Here is a 21,866-nt window from a genome sequence, read left to right on the forward strand (position 1 = left end):
TCGCTATCCTGAGGAGTCACGTAGTCCGGCCTCCAAACCCACCTTTCCATGTTTGAGAGACATCTCCCTGGCTGATACAACTTTCTCGGATGCGCCATTGCCTTGTGGCACTATACACAAAGGGGGCCTGTGTGGTACTATACACAAGGGGGAGCTGTGTGGCACTATACACAAGGGGGAGATGTGGTGCACTATACACAAGGAGGAGCTGTGTGGCACTACACGAGGGGGAGCTGTGTGGCATTATACACAAGGGGGAGCTGTGTGGCACTACACAAGGGGGAGTTGTGTGGCAGTATACACATGGGGAAACTGTATGGCACTATTTACAAGCGGGAGGGCTGTGTCTCTGTCTACAGTGGGCTGAGTGTGGCACTATACACAAGGGGGAGCCATGTGGCACTATACACAAGGGGGAGCTGTATGGCATTATACACAAGGGGAAGCTGTGTGGCACTATACACAAGGGGGAGCTGTGTGGCACTACAGAAGTAGGAGCTGTGTGGCACTATACACATGGGGGAACTTTATGGCACTATTTACAAGGGGAGGGCTGTGGCTCTATCTACAGGGGGCTGAGTGTGGCACTATACACAAGTGGGAGTATATGGCACTATACACAAGGGGGAGCTGAGGCACTATACACATGGGGGAACTGTATGGCAATATTTACAAGGGGGAGGGCTGTGGCTCTATCTACAGGGGGGTGAGTGTGGCGCAATCTACAGGAGTCTGTGTGGCACTATCTACTAAGGGGGGCTGTGTGGCACTATATACATTGGGAGCTGTATAGCGCTATATAGAGTGGGTGCTTTATGGCGATATCTGCAGGGGGGCTGTATGGCACTATCTACAAGGGGAGTCGGGGGCGCTATCTACAAATGGGGTGTGACACTCTCTATAGGCGGGGCTCTATTTATAAGGGGGGCTGCTTGTGGCACCCGGGGGGGGGGCGATCAAGAGTTTGCTATGGGGCCCAGTCTTTCCTAGTTACGCCCCTGATTCACACGCAGAGTTTTCAGGCGTATTTCGGGGCATAAACAGCTCAAGATATGCCTGGAAAAACGGTAGCTAAACACCTACAAACATCTGCCCATTGAATTTAATGGGAAAAATTGAGTTTAGTTTAGATGGGGTGTTTTTATACGCCGCCATTTTATAAAATGTATAATGGTTCCAACATGTTTTTCTGATATAAAAGAACAAGCAAAAGTGTGAACCGAATGTTTGGCTCTGTTCACATGTAAATTAACTCTTTTCCATCAGGTTTTTGTGTAGTGGAGAATGCTGCATCATTCGATCTGTTAAAAAAAACCTGACAGATCCAATATAAAAGATCTGTCATATATCCTGTAAACACAGTAGCCATGAAACCAGTGTGAGCAGAGCCTTAAACTCTATTCGCATTAGGATCATGTATTTTGTACGCAACATGTAATGTTCCATCATGCATCTGATTTTGCTTGACGGCAAGAATAACGCTGCAAACTATGCTATTTTTGCCGTCACATCACAATGGAAACCCAAAGGAAGGGACGACAATTCAGCACTGAAGAAATATTAATGTATTCTTAGACGTATTTTAGTGATGAGTTACACACTTTATTCAATGACATCTTCACCTCATCATGACACTTGCTGTCTATAATGCCATGAAAATATTACCTCAGAAGCAGTAAGGTCCCCTGCACATGCAGCATATTTGTTGCAGATTTTCCATCTGGATTTGCATCTTGAAAATCCGCAGTGAAAGACTGTTGCAATCAAGGAGATGAGATTTGAAAAATGTCCTCCACATGCTGCTGAAAAGTTTCCGCACGTAAAAAACTATGGATTTGCTCATACTGCGGATTTGCTCATTCTGTTCCGGGTATTCACTGCCGATTTCACCCTTTTCAATGTAAAAGGCATGAAATCCGCAACAAATGTGCTAAGTATGTGGGTACACTTAGGCCCGGCGGATACGTTGCGTAAAAACTGTGCAGGGTATCCGACCTGGAACCCGCAGTATATTCCGCTCGAAAAAACGCACCACACCGAATTTTCTCTGCATAAACAAATACTCATACTTACCCCAACTTCCTTTGACGATTGCTCCGGCTTCCTATGATGACGTTGCACGCCATGTGATGCTGCAGCCTGTAATTGGCTGCAGCCCTCACATGGGATGAAACGTCATCCCAGGAGGCTGAACTGTAGAAAGAAGGAGAGCATTCTGGGTAAGTATGTTTGTTTTTTTCGGAGTTGCGTTTTTTGCGGCATAATCATTGCCATTACGCCACAAAAGTCACAACACTTGGCTTTCTGTTGCGCGTTTTGTATCTGGAAAACCTGCAACAGAAAATCAACAAATATGCAGCATAAATTGACAAGCTGCAGAATTAAATTCTGCACCACAGGTCAATTTATTAACGTTCATGCTGCGTATTTTTCCCACAGTGTGGGCATGAGATTTTCTAAATCTCATCCACTTTCCTGCTACTGTAAATGCCGCGGAATTTCCACACACTGCTGCCCCATTTACTGTCTATGGGACTGCCGGAGACAGCCGTGTACAGCGCTCGGCTATCTCCGGCAGTGCCATAGAGAATGATTGGAGCAGCAGGGCGCATGTTTGACAGCCGCTACGATCAAAGTTACAGACTATTGTCACCGGTGGGTGTCCCAGCAGTCGGACCCCCACCAATCAGCATGTTATCACCTATCCTGTGGTTAGGGGATAACATTTAATCTTGGGACAACCCATTTAATGTTTTTTCTTGGGCCATATAAGTTCTCACACTAAAATGTACATAAATTAATTCTGTTTAGATCAGGGGTCTCAAACTCGGCCGGGTAAATGGGCCGCACAATGAAAAAATGTGAAGTTAACGGGCCGCATTACTTTCAAATTTGATACAATACAAAATTATTGTTACCCAATTAGTTATTTGAACTACTATAACAATACTACATTACTATAACAATACTACATAACTATAATAATACTACATTACTATAATACTACACTACTATAACAATACTACATTACTATAACAATACTACATTACTATAATAATACTACACTACTATAATAATACTACATTACTTTAACAATACTAGATTACTATAATACTACTACATTACTGTAATAATACCACTTTACTATAAGGCTGGGTTCACACGACCTATTTTCAGACGTAAACGAGGCGTATTATGCCTCGTTTTATGTCTGAAAATAGGGCTACAATACGTCGGCAAACATCTGCCCATTCATTTGAATGGGTTTGCTGATGTACTGTGCAGATGACCTGTCATTTACGCGTCGTCGTTTGACAGCTGTCAAACTACGACGCGTAAATTGACTGCCTCGGCAAAGAAGTGCAGGGCACTTCTTTGCAACGTAATTTGAGCCGTTCTTCATTGAAGTCAATGAAGAGCAGCTCAAGATTACAGGCGCCAAAGACGCCTCGCATAATACGAGGAGCAGCATTTACGTCTGAAACGACGCAGCTGTTTTCTCCTGAAAACAGTCTGTCTTTTCAGACGTAAAAGCCTCTCATCGTGTGCACATACCCTTAGGGTCAGTTCACACGGAGTTTTTTTTACACTTTTTTGACACAGAAAGCGCGTTGGAAAACACGCCAAAAAACGGCTGAAAATGCCTCCCATTGACTTCAATGGGAGGAGGAGGAGTTTTTTTCCCGCGAGGGGAAAAACTAGCTCGCGGGAAAAATAAGCGGCATGCCCTATCTTCGGCCGTTTACATCTCTGACCTCCCATTGACATCAATGGGAGGCAGAGAAAGCGTATTTCGTGCCGTTTTTTGCCCTCAGCGCTCAATGTCCACGGGCGAGAAAAGCAGCGAAAATCGGTGTGCAAGCATAGCAAAATCTGCCTCAAAATCCAAACTGAATTTTGAGGCAGATTTTCTGCCTCCAAAAAACTCAGTGTGAACCCAGCCATATAATGCTAGATTACTGTAACAATACTACATTACTATAATACCACATTACTATAATAATACTACGCTACTATAATACTACATTACTATAACAATACTACATTACTATAATAACAATACTATATTACTATAAAATACTACCTTACTGTAATACTACATTACTATAATAATAATAATAATAATAATAATAATAATAATAATAATAATAATACTACATTACTATAATAATACTACATTACTATAACAATACTACATTACTAGAATACTACATTACTATAATAATACATTACTATAACAATATTACATTACTATAATACTACATTACTATAACAATACTACATTACTATAATAACAATATTACATTACTATAAAATACTACATTACTATAATAATACTACATTACTATAATACTACATTACTATTACAATACTATATTACTATAATAACAATACTACATTACTATAATAATACTACATTACTATAATAATCCTGCTAGGTTCAAATTTACCGGAAATTTGCTCCACCATTATTTCAAAAATCCAGTTTTCCAGTTTAAGTGTCGCTAAATGCAGTCCGGCGGCTCAGTTTGCAGCGTTTGGCAGACATAAGAATGTCAAGATTGGACAGCTCCTTCTTAGATAGTGCCACAATGCCCTCTTTAGATAGTGCCACAGTGCGCTCTTTAGATAGTGCCACAGTGCCCTCTTTAGATACAGATGTAGCCATCTTTACCCTGACTTTTAACGCATTAAATAAACAATGACTAGATCTCTTATCTTTAATTTTTCAATGACTTTTCACTGGCTTTTGTTGTGTGAAATCTGCAGCAAGTTATCAGAATCAAGTTAAAGATGGCTACATCAGTAGTGCCACAGTGCCCTTTGTAGATAGTGCCACAGTTCCCTCTGTAGATAATGCTTCCTTGAGTTCTCCTGCAACAACCACACTAGTGAGTCCACCACCTCCAGCCCATTCTTCATTGTGTACACCCACGAATACCTCTCCTTGTTTCCAGTACATCCCAGGTATCTGCAGCTGACTCTACATTCAGGGACTTTCTACAAAACTGGCAGCAGACCCGATCTTCAATTCTGCTGGCGGTTGACCGCATGAAAAGAAAGGCAGACACAAGAAGACGAGAGCCTCCCCAGTTTCTTACAGGCACTACGGTCTGGCTGTCCTCTTAGAATATCCAGCAGAGGGTACCATTGTACAAGTTTGCTCCCAGGTTCCTCTGATCCTTTGAGATTTTGCAACAAATCAACCCTGTCTCCTACAAGCTTCGGCTGTCTCCTACCCTCAAGATCCCCAACTCCTTCCATGTCTCCCTTCTGAAACCTGTGGTCTTGAACCGCTACTCCAAGATTCCTAGTCCTGCAGTGACTCCCAGCGGTTCATCAGATACTTTTGAGGTTAAGAAGATCCTGGACACAAAAAGACAGGGTGGAAGAACCTTTTATTTGGTGGATTGGAGGGGTTTGGTCCTGAAGAGAGGTCCTGGGAGCCAGAGGAGAACCTTAATGCTCCTACCCTTCTGAAGAAGTTTCTCTCTCGCTCTGGCCCCAAGAGGAGTGGGCGTAAGAGGGGGGATACTGTCATGCCCATGGCCGCGGGCCGTCAGGCTCACTCACTTCCTGATGGCCGCAGCCATGTATCTTCCACTTAGGCATCAAACCCCACTCTTTATTTTATTTAATTTATTCCCCTTTTCCCTATGCCCTCTTTGAGCGCTTATTTTATCTCCCATGATGTCTATTAACAATAATGATACACATCTAATACTTTGTCACTTATTTGACTCCAACTGTTGTATATCAACATATAGAGAAGCTGTCAGATTCTAACTGTAACGTCTATGGCCACGGCCCGTCATTCTGACTTACCCCTCGACGGCCGTGGCCATGAACATGTGTCTTCTCTGCAGCGTCATCCCGCAGTGAGGCGCCAGCACTCACTTCCTGGTATCGAGACTGTCTCCCGGAGGGTGCGCGCGCCCGCGCGTGCACAGTCTTAAAGGGCCAGTGCGCGCATAATTGAAGGAAGTCTGCAATCAAGCCCAGAATGCTGCTGGACTATAAAGAGGGTTCTGCCCTCTTGTTCTTTGCCTGAGCGTTGTTTGTTACCCAAAGTTTGTCTTGCAAATGGTCTCCTAGTGTCTTCCAGTTCCCAAGTGGTCCCTGTTCCTGTATCCTGTATCCTGTATCCCGTACTATCCTGGTCAAGTGCCGTGCTGAGCTGTTGTCGTGTTGTGCTGTATTCCACGCCTGTTCTGCTACTCCACGCCTGACGTTTACCTGCTGCCTGGTCCAAGCCAAGCCTGCCTTGCTACTGTCCGAGTTGCCACAGGTACCCTTTCTGGACTATAGACTCTGTACTATATCTGTTTGGCCAGCTGCCATCCCGCTACGCGGTATGGCCCAGTGGGTCCACACCCCACATCGTGACAATAACTCTCTGAGTACAGTAAGGGTATGTGCACACGTTAACGACCATTACGGCTGAAATTACGGAGCTGTTTTCAGGAGAAAACAGCTCCGTCATTTCAGACGTAATTGCTCCTACTCACATTTTGCGAGGCGTCATTGACGGTCGTAATTTTGATCTGTTCTTCATTGAGTTCAATGAAAAACGGCTCAAATTACATCCAAAGAAGTGTCCTGCACTTCTTTGACGAGGCAGTCATTTTACGCGTCGTCGTTTGACAGCTGTCAAACGACGACGCGTAAATGACAGGTCGTCGGCACAGTACGTCGGCAAACCCATTCAAATGAATGGGCAGATGTTTGCCGACGTATTGGAGCCGTATTTTCAGACGTAAATCGAGGCATAATACGCCTCGTTTACGCCTGAAAATAGGTTGTGTGAACCCAGCCTTAATGTAGTAGATGTTACATGCAGTCCTATGTAACACCACAATTAACACACAGTGATAACATATACACACATATTGGAACATATACACATACAAACACAGACACATATATATATATATACACACACACACACACACACACACACACACACACACACACACACACACACACACACACAGAGACATCTACACACATATTGTAACATATACACATTCAAACACAGACACACACACACTGACAAATATAGATGCACATACAGCAGACAGATTCTCCATTAGGCACTCACCATCTCCCTTCCTCACAGACGTCTTGCAGGGGCAAGCTGTGGGCAGATCCTCCTCCTCTCCTCTAGCTTCTGCTCCTGTCTGTCCATGCGAGCCCTGAGTCTAAGACACTCCAACTGTTCTTGGATTGGCTACAGCTGCTCATGTGAGCTTTCTGTCCAATACATGAACAGAGGGTGTGTCTTAGAAGCGCTGGTGTAGCTACCCCCTCCCCTGTGAGTGACCTGAAAAAATAAATGATCCTGCAGCCACCACCCCCCTCCGCTGGATGCCCTAGGCACTGCCCCCCAAGTGCCTAGTGGCAAATAAGGGCCTGTTTGTTACCACTTTCACTCTCGCCAAGATAAACTCAGACTTACCTAATAGGGTATATGAAAATAGGCCTATAAACTACTTTATGAATAAATTCGGCGGTCTCCACCACCCAGAGTCAACGAGTCTTGAACCTCGTTGAATCTAGATTCTACGGCTGGATTCATACACAGCGAGTTTGCTGAGTTTCTGAGATTTTTTTGTGCCATTTTTTTTCATGCATTTTTTAGTGCAGTCAGATGTCAGAATAAAGTTCATAGTAAAATATAAAATGCACTACATACAACTATGTTTCGATTTGTGGTTGTTTTACAGGCAATTTTGTGGTCAGTGGCGGGTTTTTTAGGCTTTTTCTCATAGGCTTCTCTATAGGACTTCAAAAATTCCAGATGAAAGCATGTACAAAATGACACAAAAATGAAAAACACCACTAAAAAGAAGCTTTTTTGATGCACTTTAAATTGCCAGAAAAACTAGGTGTCTAAGACCCAAGGAATTAATTTTTTTGCAAAAGTTACTTTTATCTCTGTATATGTACAAAAACGCTACCGTTAATATATCAGGGCATAAAATACTGTATCTTGCATATCTTTAGATATATTTCAGCCTTGTACAAATAAATGAGTACACCTCACAGCTCAATATCCTGCTGAACTTCCTGTATAAATACTGTAGTATAGCAGCAATGTATGCTGTATGTATTCTTGAACCAGTGTTTGTTTCTTTTTATTATTGTTTTAGGAGTATTCACATGCACACCATGTCTTGGTAACCCCTTAAGGACACAGCCTGTCTTCACCTAATGGACCAGGCCATTTTTTTCAAATCTGACGTGTCAAGTTATGTGATAATAACTTTGGAATATTTTTATTTTTTCAAGTGGTTCTGAGAATATTTCTTCGTGACACATTGTGCTTTAAGTTAGTGGTAAAATTTGGTCGATACATTCAGTGTTTATTTGTGAAAAAGACCAAATTTTAGAAAAAATTTGCAAAAATTACTATTTTTCTAAATTTAAATGTATCTACTTGTAAAACAGATAGTAATACCAGACAAAATTATTACTAGTTAACATTTCCCATATGTCTACTTTATGTTGGCATTATTTTTTGAACATTCTTTAATTTCCAGGACGTTACAAGGCTTAGAACTTTAGCAGCAATTTCTCACATTTTCAAGAAAATTTCAAAAGGCTATTCTTTCAGTGACCAGTTCAGTTCTTAAGTGGCTTTGAGGGCCTTATATATTAGAAAGCCCCTATAAAACACCCCATTTTAAAAACTGCACCCCTCAAAGTATTTGAAGACCGTTTAGAAAGTTTCTTAACCCTTTTAGTGTTTTACAGGAACTAAAGCAAAGTGGTGAGGAAATATAAATTTATTTATTTTTTGCAGAAAATCTGTTTTAATTAATTTTTTTCTGTAGGGTATGTTCACACGACCTATTTTCAGCCATTTTCCAGTCCGTAAACGTCCCATAAAATGGCTGAAAAATCGGAAGCAGAACTCCTTCAAACATCTGCCCATTGATTTCAATGGGAAATACAGCGTTCTGTTCCAACGGGGCATTTTTTTACGCTTCATTTTCAAAAAATAGCACATAAAAACACGCACCGTAAAAAGAAGTGTATGTGACTTCTTGAGCCGTTTCTGAAGCAGTTTTTCATTGACTGAATAGAAAAACAGCTCCAAAAACGGCTGTAAAAAACGCTGCGAAATATGCGAGTTTGATTAAAAAATGGCTGAATATCAGGAGCTATTTTCCCTTGAAAACAGCTCTGTATTTTCAGCCGTATTTTGTTAAGTGTGTGAACATACCCTAACACAGAAGGTTTTACCAGAGAAACGCAACTCCATATTTATTGCCCAGATTCTGCAGTTTTTAGAAATATCCCACATGTGGCCCTAGTGTGTTAATTTACTGAAACACAAGCCTCAGAAGCAAAGGAGTACCTAGTGTATTTTGGGGCCTCTATTTTATTAGAATCTATTTTAGGCACCATGTCAGGTTTGAAGAGGTTTTGTGGTGCCAAAAAAGTGGAAACCCCCCCAAAAAATACCACCATTTGGCAAACTACACCCCTCAAAGAATTTATCAAGGGGTATAGTGAGCATTTTGACTCCACATGTTTTTGTTTTTTTTGTGGAATTTAGTGGAATTAAGATGTAAAACTTAAAATCTAATTTTTTTTCCAATAAAACGTAGAAATCTTCAATATTTACAAGGCAGAGGAGAAATAGCACCCCAACATTTGAAAAGCAATTTCTCTTGATTACGGCAATACCTCATATGTGGTAATAAACTGCTGTTTGGACCCACTCCAGGACTCAATAGGGAAGAAGCGCCATTTGGCTTTTGGAGCTCAAGTTTTGCTGGAATGGTTTTCGGGTGCTATGTCACATTTGCAAAGGCCCTGCGGGACCAAAACAGTGGAAGCCCCCCAAAAGTGACCTAATTTAGGAAGCTACACCCCTGAAGGAATTTATCGATAGGTATAGTGAGCATTTTGACCCCACAGTTTTTTTGCAGAATTTAGTGGAATTAGGCCGTGAAAATTAATATCAACATTTTTTCCACAAGAATGTTGAAATGTTTAATTTTTACAAGGGTTAAAGAAGAAAAATCACCCCAACATTTGTAAAGCAATCTCTCCCGAGTATGGCAATATCCCACATGTGGTTATAAACTGCTGTTTGGATACACGGCATGGCTCAGAAAGGCAGGAGCGCTACTTGACATGCAGATTTTGCTGGAATGTTTTTTGGGTGTCATGTCGCATTTGCAAAACCCCTGCCGGACCAAATCAGTGGAAACCCCCCAAAAGTGACCCTATTTGGGTAACTACACCCCTGAAGGAATTTATCAAGGGGGTATAGTCAGCATTTTGACCCCACAGGCTTTTTGCTGAATTAGTGGAATTATGCTGTGAAACTGAAAATATTTTTTTTTCCCGTGGAAAAAACGTGGACATTTCTAAAAGGAATAAAAGAGAAAAAGCACCCCAACATTTGAAAAGCAATTTCTCCCCATATGGGGTCATAAACTGCTGTTTGCACACGGCAGGGCTCAGAAAAACAAGAGTGCTATTTGGCATGCAGATTTAGCTTGCTTGGTTTTTGGGCGCCACATTGCATTTTCAAAACCTTGAGGTACCAGAATTCAGTGGAAGCCCCAAAGAACTGACCTCATTTTTGAAACTACACCACTCAAGGCATTTATCATTTGCCTGGGCATGTGACAGGGCTCAGAAGTGAAGAGCACCATGCGCATTTGAGGCTTATTTTAGTGATTTTCACAGCATTGGCCCACAATTGCAAGGCTCTGAGGTAAAAAAATAAAACAAACCCCCATGTAGTGACCTCTATTTTGGAAACTACACCCCTTAAGGTGTAGTGAGCATTTTGACCCTACAGGTGTTTTTTTAATTAGAAATTAATGTGCAAAGTATGGTGCAAATTGAAAATTATCATTTTCCACCGATATGCCACTTTAGTGCACAATATGTTGTGCCCAGTTTGTGCCACCAAAGACAAATACCTAATAAAATGTTAAGCCATATATGTGGACGTAAACTGTTGTTTGGGCACGTTGTAGGGTCCTTTGTAGTCCTCCAGTCTGCCAGAGCAGTCATTGGAACGCCGCGATTGCATTGCGGGCTTCCGATCTGCTATGAAACACCATAGATGCAGCACTCACATTTGAACGCTGCATCTAAGGGGTTAATCGGCTGGATCGGAGAATAGTCCTGGCCATGCAGCAGGGTGTCAGCTGTAATATACACCTTACACCCGCTGGCGATGTGGGGGCTCAGCTTCTCAACCTGCATAAGCAACACAACGTACCAGTTTGTTGTGTTTCGTTTTGTCCTTAACGACAAGATCGTACTAATACGTTGGATGTCGTTAAGGGGTTAAAAGCTTTGCCCCAAAAAACATGATTGAATTCAAGACTGTGAGGATGTGTCCTCTTATTTCAGTTCTGTCAAAGGGCATTTTTTAAGTTTATTTATGACTTTTGCTCATACAGTTCCCAGTCCTACCACCAGTCAACATTGACAATTTAAAATTGTTTTCCCACAATTGACCTTTACCTATCCACAGGATAAGTGAACGCTGGGAGGCCCCAACGCTGGGACCAGTGGCGTAACTACCGCCGTAGCAGCCGTAGCGCCCGCGGCTTGAGGGGGCCCGTGTCGCCCGCCAGCACGGGCCCCCACCATGGCCGGAGGCTTTGCTAGCAGCCGCTATGGCTGCTACAGTGCGACACCACTGAACACTACGGCAGTGCAGGGAGGTATCTCCCCTATCTGCCATTAAACAAAAAACATGTATCCCCTATCGACAGGATAGGGGACACATGTGTGATCGCTGGCATTGATAGGGAGAACGGGGGATTGAAAGTCCCCTGAAGTTCTCCATCACAAACCTCGGACTTCTGGGGTCTGTGTCGGCAGCTCCGTAGAAATGAATGGAGCGCCGGTCGCGCTTGTGCGCATGCGTGACCAGCGCTCCTTTCATTTTTATTGAGCTGCGCAGACGCCGGAAGTCAGAGGTTAGTCATGGAGAACTTCAGGGTACTTTCAGTCCCCCGTTCTCCCTATCACTGCCAGCGATCATACATGTATCCCCTATCCTGTGGATAGGGGATGCATGGCGTTACCTACAGGGGGGGGGGACTCTGCATGGCGTTACCTACAGGGGGGGACTCTGCATGCCGTTACCTACAGGGGGGGACTCTGCATGCCGTTACCTACAGGGGGTGGGGCTCTGCATGGCGTTACCTACAGGGGGGACTCTGTATGGCGTTATCTACAGGGGGGGCTGTAAAAAAGGCACTATCTACAAGGGGGGGGTTGTGTGACACCCAGGGGAGGGGGGGCCCCAGTCAAAAGTTTGCTATGGGGCCCAGTCTTTCCTAGTTACGCCCCTGGCTGGGACCCCCACTTATCACTAAAACAGGAGTCCCAAGTCCTCTGCACGTTATGATGAGTAAGGAGGCATGGGAACTTGGGACCTCTGTTCTAGGGATCAGTTGGAGTCTGAGCTGTAAGGACCCCAACTGTCAGGCATTTATCACCTATAATGTGATAAATGTTATGTAATGATGTGGGTAGGGAAACAGACAAGTGAGCCCTAATCTACCCGCCACTCAGTCCCTGCCTACTTGCAACGACCCGCCCTAGGCGACGGGGTACAACTGGGCGACGGTCCCTACGCTCAATAAGTGCACGACAGACAAACAGACAAGGGTACACAGAAGCTAAGGGAAATGGGGCAGTTGCCCATGGCAACACCGTGAGCAACAAGGGTGGTGAACGAGCCGAGTCAAACCAGGAGTGTACGAGGTACCAAACCCAGAGCAGGAGAGTAGTGAACAAGCCGAGTCAAACCAGGAGTGTACGAAGTACCAAACGCAGAGCAGGAGAGTAGTCAGTAAGCCAGGGTCAATATGAAGCAGGGTCAAATAGTTCAAGAAGCTGCAGCAGGGCCAGGAAACCAAACGAGAAGAATCACAAGCAAGGAGGAACAGGAAAGGCAGGTATAAATAGACAGAGGGCGGGAGCTAGCTCCGTCTGGCCAGGCTGTGATAGGCTCTCCCACTCCTAAGCCTGCCATCCTGAGTGGTGGAAGATGGAGTCAGTCTCACAGACATAGAAGCAGGTGCAGACTGATTACCTATGGGCGTTGACACAGAAGCTGTGCCTGGCAGATCCTTTACATGTGATTTGTGGGTAAAGTCACCTTCAGATACATGTGGTATGGCATATTCATAGTGTTATGCTACAAAAAAGTGTTGTATACTTACGGTATTCTTGTTTTGGGGAATTTCTGCATGTCATTTTCAGACATTTCCTGTAAATAAATAAATAGATAAATGCTAAATATTTAACAGGATTTCAGACATGATTATTATCTGCATTATTTACAAAGTTACACAAAACACACCTAAATGCTTGCAAAGGTGAACATACCTTTAACTTGTCCCTCATAGCTTGCTGCAGAGTGATAATTTATCACTTAACACAACAAAAACCATTGAAAATTTCAAGTTAAATTTTCTTGCTTCAGTGTAAGTAATGCATCAAGTTAAAGAAGAGGCTGGACACAGCAAGAAGGGCTTCAGAGGGAAGCCTCCATGACGGACATAGGAGGGAAAGGGTTAATGAGTTAAGAGAAGGAGGGAGTATAAGGAGGAGTTGGGGAAGGAGAAGGGAGGAGTTAGGGGACGTTATCAGTTCTTCCCGCTGTTTTCGGCATTGAGCAGGAAGCAGCGGGAGGAAGAGCGCGTAAAAATCACGAGCTCACACCCTCCCGCCCTTTAATTGGGTTGTGTCCCTTGTTTTCGTTTTGTGTGTGTGTCTGTCTATGCTTATTTCTGTTTTGTTGTATGCTCATGTAACTTGTTGTTTTTTCATTTTAGAAGCAGGTCCAGGTGTCATAGCGGCTGGCGGGGGGAGTCCTTGAGGTTGGTCAGTACGAAATGGTGGGGGGGTCGCATCGGGGGTATGCGTCCCCCAAAGAGGTACATTGTTTGAAGACTTCATAGGGTGTTATCCCTTTGAAGTGGTCTTCTGGTGGTTGGAGCCATCTGCAGAGGTGAGCGGTGCCTCCGAGCTGGTTTACGGCTGGAGGTAAATAGTTGGTGGTGGTTGCAGATGGCTAACTCGAGGTAAACATATCGAAAGAATGGCTTCAAGGACTTCCCCTGCTCTGATTAGTGTTAATGTTAATTGTTATTTATGATTCTGACCCATGTTGGGTCATGTGAATTATAGGAGGAATTCTCTGGTTGAATTCCTAAGTAGTTATCCGAATGTTTCGGATCAAATTGCATTTTATAAACAATGTAAATTAATAAACGGCTGCTGTGGTCATTTCACATCCAACCTCGGTTGTCACGTGTCTTTTTTCTTGGGCGAAGGGGTGAAAAAAGGATAAGTAAAATGTTCAATAACACACGACTCTACTTAGGCAAGTCAAGATTGTTACATCCGTAGTTGCTGTGATCCCCCTGCAAAAACCAGGCACACATAAAATAGCATTGCAAAACCATGGTGGTTCGTGTTAAAATTGCTTTTTGATGTAGTTGTTGACCACAATGCAGTTTCACATTGTCCAAACTGCATGGGCTAGAGAAAAAGTGACCAGCATACATCAAATCAGTGGTGTGAATAATCTCTCCAAATACATGCCACACCAGCCAATATATAGGGAAGAAATCATGCTTAGTGGACACATATACCGTACCAATGCAGATGACAAAATCCTGCCAACACCCCTTTAGCAGACATTGGTTGGGCAATGCAAATGATCGTTTGAGCAATATTTACACACAATATGGGTGAGGCCACACGGGGTGGCCTTGACCCAGCCGCAATGTGGTAGATATCTGCACTGACTGTTAGGCGCGGTTGTCAAAATGCTTCACACACTACTGAAAATATTTTAGGGTAGTTATCCTCCAAATTATACTGATCTAAAATGATCCCCAATAGTACCATATTATCATAGAAATTACAATATATATGGAATCCTGAGCAATAGAAGTGTGTAGCGAATTTGGTAGAGTGGGCAGTGAGCAAACAACGTGTGGGGTGCTACGGTAGATCTTTTAACCTTCTTCCACACCCACTAAATACATTGGGGGGCTGTTTAAAAAAAAAAAAATAGTTGGAGCTCAGCGAAAAGGACATGGTCTACCATCTCCTAACGAATTTACTCAAATTTACTAGAAACTGGTGTGAATTATAGTGCAAATCTACACAAGTTCCTAGTCTTTTATTAGGACTGGCACAGTCTTAATACATCTCCCCCATGAGCACAAGCTCCAAGGCATATGTCCCACCCTAAAAAAAGGGCGGGACATAAGGGCGGGATAAAGTTGTTAAATAAGGTGCTAACTATCCCAATTCAAGTTTTTTACTGAGCCACTAGTGCGGGATCGCTGAATTTTTTAGAATTTTTAGAATTTTTAGAATTTTTTTAATAACTTTTTGCACAATAAAATTACTTTTGGAAAGAGAATGTATTTTTTCTGTCGCCATGTTGTGAGAGCCATAACTTAAATTTTTTCGTCAATGGAGCTGTATGAGGGTTTGTTTTTTGCGAGACCAGGTATAGATTTTATAGGTACCATTTTTGGATACATCAGACTTTTTGATTACTTTTTATTTCAATTTTTGGAAGACAGTGACCAAAAAAACAGTAATTATGGCAGTGTTTTTGAGGTTTTTTTTTTACGGCGTTCACTGCGCTGCATAAATAACATAATATTTTTATAGTTTAGGTCGTTACGGTCGCAGCGATACCAAATATGTATGGTTTTATTTTATTTTTCAATAATAAATGACTTGATAAGGGAAAAAGCGCGATTGTGTTTTATCTTATTACTTGAAACTTTTATTGTATGTTTTACAACTTTTATTTTTACACTTTTTTTTTTACACTTTTCTTTAGTCCCACTAGGAGACTTGAAGGTCCAACTGTTTGTTTGATGTTCTAATACACTGCACTACCTATGTAGTGCAATGTATTGGAACTGTCAGTTGTTCACTGACAGCAAGCCGATCAGGCTCCACCTCTGGGCGGGGCCTAATCAGCTTACGTAATGGCAGACAGGAGTCCATTGTTAGGGCTCCTGTTGCCATGGTAGCAGTCGCCAGCCTTGCCATCGCGTGGCAAGGCTGCCGATTTGCTACAAACCTCTAGGATGCAGCGATAACAATGGATCGCTGCATCGAAGGGGTTAATGCCAGGAATCGGAGCAAGCTCCGGTTCCTGGAGATAGATCACTGCTGAGCCAGCGCCATCTTGCCGATGGTACCGGAAGCCTCCTGGGCCCCGCCGACGACGAGGCATAGGAGGATTCCGTTACTGGCGGACCGGGAGGTAAGTATTAGCCCTCCGATCGCCTTTGCAGCCACCGGCAACCCAGCGATCACGTTACTGGGGTGCCGGTGGCTTTAAACTCCTCACATGCTGCGATCTCTATTGAACGCAGCATGTGAGGGGTTAATCGGCCGGATCAGATGCTTGCTCCGGTCCTGGCCGATACCTCAGGGTGACAGCTGTAACATACAGCTGTCACCCGGCGGTGATGTCGCTCGCTCAGCTCCTGAGCCAGCTTCATCTCCATCACGTACAGTTACGTGAAAAGGCGGTAAGACACCAGTTTTAATCACGTAACTGTACGTGATTGGGCGGGAAGGGGTTAAAGACCCCTAAACTAATACAGATCCCCAGGACAGACCTCCAAAAAAGACCTAAGACCAGATTCCCCAAATATATAGACCCCTGACCAAACCCCTAAATAAATATAGACCTCATGCTAGACCCTCCCCCCATTAACCCCTTCCTTCCGCAGCCATTTATAAGATTTTCATTTTTATTTTTTCCGCCCCACTTTCCAAAAGTTATAACTTTTTTTATTATTCCGTTGATATAGCATATGAGGGCTTGATTTTTGGAGGACGAGTTGTAGTTCTTCATGGCACCATTTATTGTAGCATATTATGCGCTAGGAAATGAGAAAAAAATTCTTTGTGGCGGGGAATTGAAAAAAAACCTGTGATTCCTACATTGTTTTTTGCATTTCGTTTCTACGGCATTCACTGTGCAAATAAAAACACATGTTAACTTTATTCTGCAGGTCAATTCAATTTCGGCGATACCAAATTTATCAAATTTTTTACTAGGTAGAAAATAAAATGTAATTGTGTTGGGGTATTGTTGGGAATTTGTGTTGCCAAATTCTGAGAGCCATAACTTTTTTAGTTTTCCGTCGTTTGAGCATCATGAGGGCTTATTTTTTTTTATTCTATTTTTTGTGGGGGTGACCAAAAAACAGCGTGTGTTGCAATAGTTTCGATTTTGATGGATGCAGCAATTTTTTACAATGCTTTAGCGGGAAAATGGGAAAAGTTTTTTTTTTTTTTAAATATTATGTAAAATATAAAAAAATATCTTTAGTTAACAGATTTTTACCTTTTTTATTAATCCCCCGAGGGGACTTGAACCAGTAATCATGGAATCGCTAGCAATATGAACTGCAATACTATGTCCTTGACAGACTTAATAGAAGTAGAAAGATGACAGACCTGGGGGCCTTCCTTAGGCCCCCAGTCTGCCATGCTAACTTCAGTCACCCCGCGATTGTGTCGTGGGTGGGGGGTGATGGGATGTCAGAGGAGGTTATCCCCATCTTTCTAAAGCTTTAAATGAAACGGTTTCTATTGACCGCGGCATCCAAGGGCACTTCCTGCTCTTTACAGTGAAGTGTCGGCTCTAACATACAGCTGACACCTGGGTTGTATAGAGCAGACTCAGCCCGTGATCCCACTCCATACTTCCACTAACTGTGAAAATGAAAATCCAAATTTTTTCCAATAAAACGTAGAAATTTTAAATTTTTACAAGGCATAAAGGAATTTATCAATTTATCAAGATTTCGGCAATACCCCATATGTGGTAATAAACTGCTGTTTGCACAAACGGCAGAGCTCAGAAGGGAAGGAGCGCCATTTGGCTTTTGGAGCTCAAGTTTTGCTGCAATATTTCTCAAGTGCTGTGTCGCATTTGCAAAGCCCCTGTGGGACCAAAACAGTGGAAAGCCCCAAAAAGTGACCCCATTTGGCAAATGATACCCCTCAAAGAATTTAGGGGTTTAGTAAGCAATTTGACCCCACAGGTTTTTTTGCTGACTTTAGTGGAATTAGGCCGTGAAAATGAAATTCTATGTCTCTTTCTAATAAAATGTAGTTTAAGCTCAGATTTTTCAATTTTCACAATAAATAAAGGAGAAAAAGCACCGCAAAATTTGTAAAGCAACCTTTTCTGAGCACAACATTACCCCATATGTGTCAATAAACTGGTGTTTGAACCCACGGCATGGCTTAGAAGGGAAGTGGCACTATTTGACTTTTGGAGCTCAAATTTTGCTGGAATGGTTTGCGGCTCCATGTCACATTTGCAAAGCTCCAAATCAGTGGAAATCCCCAAAAGTGACCCCATTTGGGAAACTACACCCCTGAAGGAATTTATCGAGGGGGTAAAGTGAGCATTTTAACCCCTTCCCAACATTTGTCGTAAGTATACGTCATGGAAAGCCAATGCTTCCTGCAAAATGTCGTATACTTACGACAAATGCGAGGCACCAGCTCAGAAGCTGAGAAGCATTCATCCCAGGATGTCAGCTGTATCTTACAGCTGACATTCTGCTGTAAAGGCGGGGACTGAAGTTAGCTTCGATCCCCACCATTAACCTCTTAAATGCAGCCGTCAAATGCGATCGCTGCATTTAAGGTGTTTGCAGCTCATCGACACCCCAGCAATGAAATTGCCGGGGTGTCGGTGGCTGCAATGGCAACCGGAGGCGTAATACTGGCCTCCCGGTGTGCCTAGCATGGAAAACTTTCAGCGCCCGCCCGGAGATGTAGCCTGAAAGATTTCCGTAGCCGCCGGCAAGATGGCGCTGGCTCAGGTGATGAGCCGGCGTCATCAGCGGTGGATGTTAGCTGTATGTTACACCTGACATCCACCTGTAACGACAGGAACCGGAGCTAGCTGCGATCCCTGCCATTAACCCCTCGGATGCGATCGCTGCATCTTTGTGGTTGTTAGCAGGTCCGCAGCTGTGCTCTGCAAACGCACAACTGCCGACTGCTATTATGGCAACAGGAGACCTAACAATGGCCTCCTGTCTGCCATTACGGAAGCCGATTAGGCCCCGCCCGGAGGCGAAGCCTAATCGGCTTGCTGTCAGTGAATGACTGACAGATCTAATACATTGCACTACATAGGTAGTGCTATGTATTAGAAAAAAAATATGATAGTTGGACCTTCAAGTCCCCTAGTGGGAATAAAGAAAAGTGTAAAAAAAAAGTCAACAAAAATTGAAAAAAACGTAAAAAATATAATAAAAGTTTCAAGTATTAAAATAAAACACAATCGCCCTTTTTCACTTATCAAGTGCTTTATTATAGAAAAAAATAAATAAACCATACATATTTGGTATCGCCGCAACCGTAACGGCCTAAACTAGAAAAATATTATGTTATTTATTCCACGCGGTGAATGGCGTAAAAAAACAATGCCAGAATTTCTGGTTTTTGGTCACTTTGCCCTACAAAAATTTAAATAAAAAGTGATCAAAAAGTCGCATGTATCCAAAAATGATATGTATAAAAACTATAGCTCGTCTCGCAAAAAACAAGCCCCATACAGCTCCATCAACTAAAAAATTAAAAAGTTGTGGTTCTCACAACATGGCGACAGAAAAAATACATTATTTTTCAAAAAGTTATTTTATTGTGCAAAAAGTTGTAAAAAATAAAAAAATGCTATAAATTAGGTTTCGCCGAAATCGTACTGACCCGCAGAATAACGTTAAGATGTAGTTCATGGTGAACGCTGTATAAAAAACCCTAAAAAAACGATGCCAGAATTACTGTTTTTTGGTCACCTTGCCTCTCAAAAAATAGGATAAAAAGTGATCAAAAAGTCACATGTTCCCCAAAATGGTACCAATAATAACTACAGCTTGTCCCGCAAATAAACAGCCCTCATATCACTACGTCTATGAAAAAATAAAATTAGTTAAGGCTCCAATAAGTCAGGAAATAAAAATATGCGGTTGTTCAGATCAGAGGGGAACATTTCGTCTGCTTCAAGAGGCGATTTATCGGGGCCCTAAAATTAGGGAACCAGGAAGGGGAGGGCCCAAACATATCCGCTGGAAGCGACGGTGCCTGTATTATACCAGGACAACACTTCCCAGCAAAATTCCCCAAACTGCAAAGGTGCGGAGTGTGGATCAAAAGGGGGATAAGAAAAGACATTTATCAGTGTGACATCGGCCTGTGCAGAAAGGATTCTTCACAGCAAAACACATCTATGGATTATTTTATTGTTTACCCAATCATTATACCACCTGACTATGCCCCTGATGTACTCTGCCCAGTTTACATGTACCCCCACATTATAAACTGAAATACCAGTAATACTCAAACAAAACTATTACCAAGCAAAATCTACGCTTCAAAAGCCAAATGGCGCTCCCACCCATCTGAGTCCTATAGTGTACCCAAACAGCAGTTTACTTACATATATATGGCAAAGCCATACCCGGGAGAACCGTTTTAACAATTTTTGGGGTGTGTGTCTCCAGTGGCACAAGCTGGGCATGACATATTTGCCACTGAATTGGCATATCTGGGGAAAAATTAAAATGTTTACTTTGCACCATCTGCAGCGCATTCATTTATGGAAAAGACCTGTGGGGTGAAAATGCTCACTACACCCCTTAATAAATGCCTTGAGGGGTGTAGTTTCTTAAATGGGGTCACTTCTCAGGGGTTTCTTTTATTACTTCACATCGGAGCCCTGCAATTTTGAACCAATACTTTATATGTCGCCAAATTAGGCCTCAATTTCGCATGGTACTCTCTCACTCCTGAGCCCTGTCGAATGTCCAGGCAAAAGATTAGTGCCCCATGTAGGGTGATTCTAAAACTGGGATACACAGCATAATAATTAAAGAGTAGTCTTGCTATGGTGGCACAAGCTGGGCACCACTTATTGAAATATCTATTGAAAAATCCCATTTTCACTCTGCAATATCGAGTGCACACTAATTTCTGCAAAACACCTGCGGGGTTAACATGCGAACTCCACCCCTAGGTGAATACCTTGAGGGGTCTATTTTCCAAAATGTAGTCACTTTTCGGGGGTTTCCACTGTTTTGGTCCCACAGGGGTTTTGCAAATCCTACACAGCGACCAGAAACCAATCCAGCAAAATCTGTACTCTAAAAAGCCAAATGGCGCTCCTTCCCTTCTGAGCCCTGCCGTGTGCCCAAAAATTAGTTTATGACCAGATATGGGGTATTGCCGTACTAAAGCTATGTCCTATTGGAAAAAAATTACATTTTTATTTTCACTGCCCAATTTAAATAAAATCTATGAAACACCTGTGTGGTCAAAATGCTCACTACACCCCTAGATTAATTCCTCAAGGGGTGCATTATCCCAAATGGAGTCCCTTTTGGGTAGTTTTCACTGTATTGGTAGCTTAGGGGCTTTGCAAAAGCGACATGGTGTCAACAAACCAATCCAGAGAAATCTGTGCTCCAAAAGCCGAATGGCGCTCCTTCTCTTCTGATCCTTGCCGTGTGCCTAAACAGCAGTTTATGACCACATATGGGGTATTTACGTACTCCAGAGAAGTTGCTTTACAAATGTTGGGGTTCTTTTTTTTCCTTTATTTGTTGAGAAAATGAAAAATTTTGAGCTAAAGTTACGTCTTATTGAAGAAAAAGGATTGTTTTTATTTTCACTGCCCAATTCTATTAAATTCTACGAAACACCTTTGGGGTCAAAAGGCTCTACACCACTAGATGAATTCCTCAATGGGTGTAGTTTCCTAAATGGAGTCACTTTATGCGCGTTTTCACTGTTTT

General features: G+C 42.7%; 1 protein-coding gene across 1 annotated transcript in view; it reads right to left on the reverse strand.

Moving 5' to 3' along the window:
* LCP2 (lymphocyte cytosolic protein 2) overlaps positions 1-13,264 on the reverse strand; it is a 353,127-nt gene extending 339,863 nt beyond the window's left edge. Inside the window, exon 1 of the mRNA XM_075859992.1 lies at positions 13,218-13,264. Coding sequence (XP_075716107.1) covers positions 13,218-13,261 — 44 coding nt within the window. The 5' untranslated portion in view covers positions 13,262-13,264. The remainder of the gene's footprint in view (positions 1-13,217) is intronic.
* Between the last annotated feature and the right edge of the window lie 8,602 nt (positions 13,265-21,866).

The sequence above is a fragment of the Rhinoderma darwinii genome, chromosome 3 (assembly GCF_050947455.1).
Source record: "Rhinoderma darwinii isolate aRhiDar2 chromosome 3, aRhiDar2.hap1, whole genome shotgun sequence".
Taxonomy (NCBI): Eukaryota; Metazoa; Chordata; class Amphibia; order Anura; family Rhinodermatidae; genus Rhinoderma; species Rhinoderma darwinii.